Source organism: Sprattus sprattus, assembly GCF_963457725.1.
Source record: "Sprattus sprattus genome assembly, chromosome: 4".
In the NCBI taxonomy this organism is placed as follows: domain Eukaryota; kingdom Metazoa; phylum Chordata; class Actinopteri; order Clupeiformes; family Clupeidae; genus Sprattus; species Sprattus sprattus.
In genome coordinates this window covers 30,047,634-30,050,133 of record NC_137923.1, presented here as the reverse complement: position 1 = coordinate 30,050,133, position 2,500 = coordinate 30,047,634, and the positions used below count along the sequence as shown (strand labels likewise).

Genomic DNA, 2,500 nt, shown 5'->3' with positions numbered 1-2,500 from the left:
ATACGAGAGGGTGCTGAGGGAGGAGAAGGAGATCAGCCTGTGTCTGAAGGGGGAGACGGGAATCATGCGGAAGAAAGTAAGATGGTTTTACAATTAAGTTCCTTTGATCCAAACAATGCTGTTTTTACCGTTGTCTTTCTACATAAAGCATATAGAGGGCTATCTGTCATTCACATAGTTACCTATAGTTACACATGAAGTGTGTGTGTGTGTTTGTGTGTGTGTGCAGTATGGACATAGATATGGATATACGTATACAGATATATAAATATAGATACATGTTTGGATTAATGAACTTGTATGTATTGTAGATAATGGATATGCACATGCACTGACAATTGTTTGGGTCAACTGTAGTTCAGCAGTCTGCAGCGAGACATCGATGAGCGCAATGTGGAGATTGAGAAGCTGAAGGTGGAACTGCAGAAGTTCCAGGGGGTGATCCGATCCATGGACAAGGACATCAACACTCTCAAGAAAGAGATCCTGGAGAGGGACGAGACCATCCAAGATAAGGTGGGCATGCTGCAGCAGAGGACTAGCAGGCCAAAGACCTGCTGTGGTCACCTGATAAAGCTAGCAACACTGGCATGGGAAGAGCTGCTAGTCATGCAGGTTGGAAACGGGTTAGAAGATGTTATGGCTTGCTTGTTTGTTGCAGGAGACTTGAGCTGACACAGATAATTCTCTGGAATATTTCTGGTCATCTCAAATGGTTCTGTGGGTTATAATGGGAGACCAAATGGCAGGAGAATAAGAACCGAAACCAAACCATCACCGTAAAAAAGGACAGTGGACAAGGGCAGGCAGATTAAGACAAGAAGTGTGTGTCAAACTGCTTTTGAACAAAAGGAGGGTAGCTTTGAGAGTTCGAGGGACTCTATGAGGGATCTGGCCAGAAGAGCGTAGTGTAATGAGCTCCTGGCGCTCCTGTGTGTGGGAAGAGTGGCAGGCCGGAGAGGAACTAGTTTAAATCAAAAGCAGTTAATACAGTCTTGTGTGTGGACAATGAGAAAGTGAAAGTTATTTAATCACAGCAAAAAAAAAAAGAAGACAGATAAAGATGCACACTGGAAAAGTATGAAACTTCAATCTTCTTCATCTTCAATGATCATGATCAATCATTATGATCAGAACCTGACGCTGACCAATCTCTTTGTTTCCTTGGCAATAAGATGTTAAAAGAACCTTGCCAAACTTTCAATACATCACAAAGACAAAGTCTTCACATGAATGTAAACAAAGCTTTGTTAAAGCTTATTTCCATCAAACTAACATAATGCTCAGTGTTTCCCCTAGGTTTACAGCTTGGGGGGGGGGGGGGGGGGGGGGGGGGCTTGACGGCGGCAGGGGCGCGGTGCGGACACAAACACTTAAATGAATTATGATGTTTATGTGTTTCTTTGAATGACAGCAGTCAATAAGTATAATTTTACATGTTTTATGGTAAAGGTAACCTTAAATGACTTATTTTGTGATCTGGCGCAATATTTATAAAAAAAATAAAAAAAAACATTTTTTTTTTTTTTTTTTTTTACTTGACCTTCCAGGGGGGGCGGGCGGGGCCGTTGGGGGGGCGGGCCGCCACCCTAATATCATTGTAGGGGAAACACTTGCTGTTTTAACAAAGTGACCTGTCTCACCTGCAGGAAAAGCGAATATATGAGCTTAAGAAGAAGAATCAGGAGCTTGAAAAGTTCAAATTTGTTTTGGACTACAAAATCAAAGAGCTGAAGAAACAGATTGAGCCCAGGGAGAATGACATCCAAGAAATGAAGGAGCAGATTCAAGAGGTGAGGAACGCTGTTCTGCAGCTGGAGAACTAATAGACCTGTCATTCTATGTGTGCAGTGAAGGTGTTTTCAACATACTGTACGTAGTACATTCATTCTGATGAAGTTGATTTCATATAGTGTGAATGACTTGTCCCTTATCATAATGAAATCTAGTTGTACACAAATATATCTTATCAAGCTGATTGTGTCGTTGTCATGAAGGTTTGTTTTCTCCTAATGTTCAGGACAAACCATAAAGCGGTTTGGATGTTTTTATTTGCCCAGATGGAAACGGAACTGGAACTGTTCCACAAGAAGAACACCCAGCTGGAGCTGAAGAGCACTGAACTGAGGCTCAAGCTGAAGGCCACAGACAATGAGATGCACAAACAGATGAAGAGGGTTAGTGGGACTGGGATGCCCTTGCTCCCGGGGTTCAGAGGGTTAGTGGGACTGGGCTGCCCTTGCTCCTGGGGTTCAGGCACATCTTATAGCACTGAGAATGTTTGAATTAAGCAGTACACTTTTGGTGTTTATGCTTTTTTTTACTTACTAGACAGAATGTTTTCTGGAATGTTACATGCAATTCTTAGTGTGCTGATCACATGAATATGGATTCTCTGCTAGTAAGAGTTTGTACTCCAAATTGCTGGCATCAGCTATAGTATGTCAGAAAAGTTGTTGAAATGAGCTGATCTTCCCCCCGTGCAGGTGAAGGATGTGGA

General features: G+C 42.4%; 1 protein-coding gene across 1 annotated transcript in view; it reads left to right on the top strand.

Annotated features, from left to right (window-relative positions):
• Positions 1-2,500, top strand: part of cfap57 (cilia and flagella associated protein 57) — a gene marked incomplete at both ends in the record, with an annotated part of 16,388 nt that overhangs the window by 11,599 nt on the left and 2,289 nt on the right. The window contains 5 exons of the mRNA XM_080836808.1: positions 1-76; positions 358-516; positions 1,650-1,793; positions 2,061-2,177; positions 2,487-2,500. The exon at positions 1-76 is cut by the window's left edge and continues 98 nt beyond it; the exon at positions 2,487-2,500 is cut by the window's right edge and continues 121 nt beyond it. Coding sequence (XP_080692934.1) covers positions 1-76; positions 358-516; positions 1,650-1,793; positions 2,061-2,177; positions 2,487-2,500 — 510 coding nt within the window. The remainder of the gene's footprint in view (positions 77-357; positions 517-1,649; positions 1,794-2,060; positions 2,178-2,486) is intronic.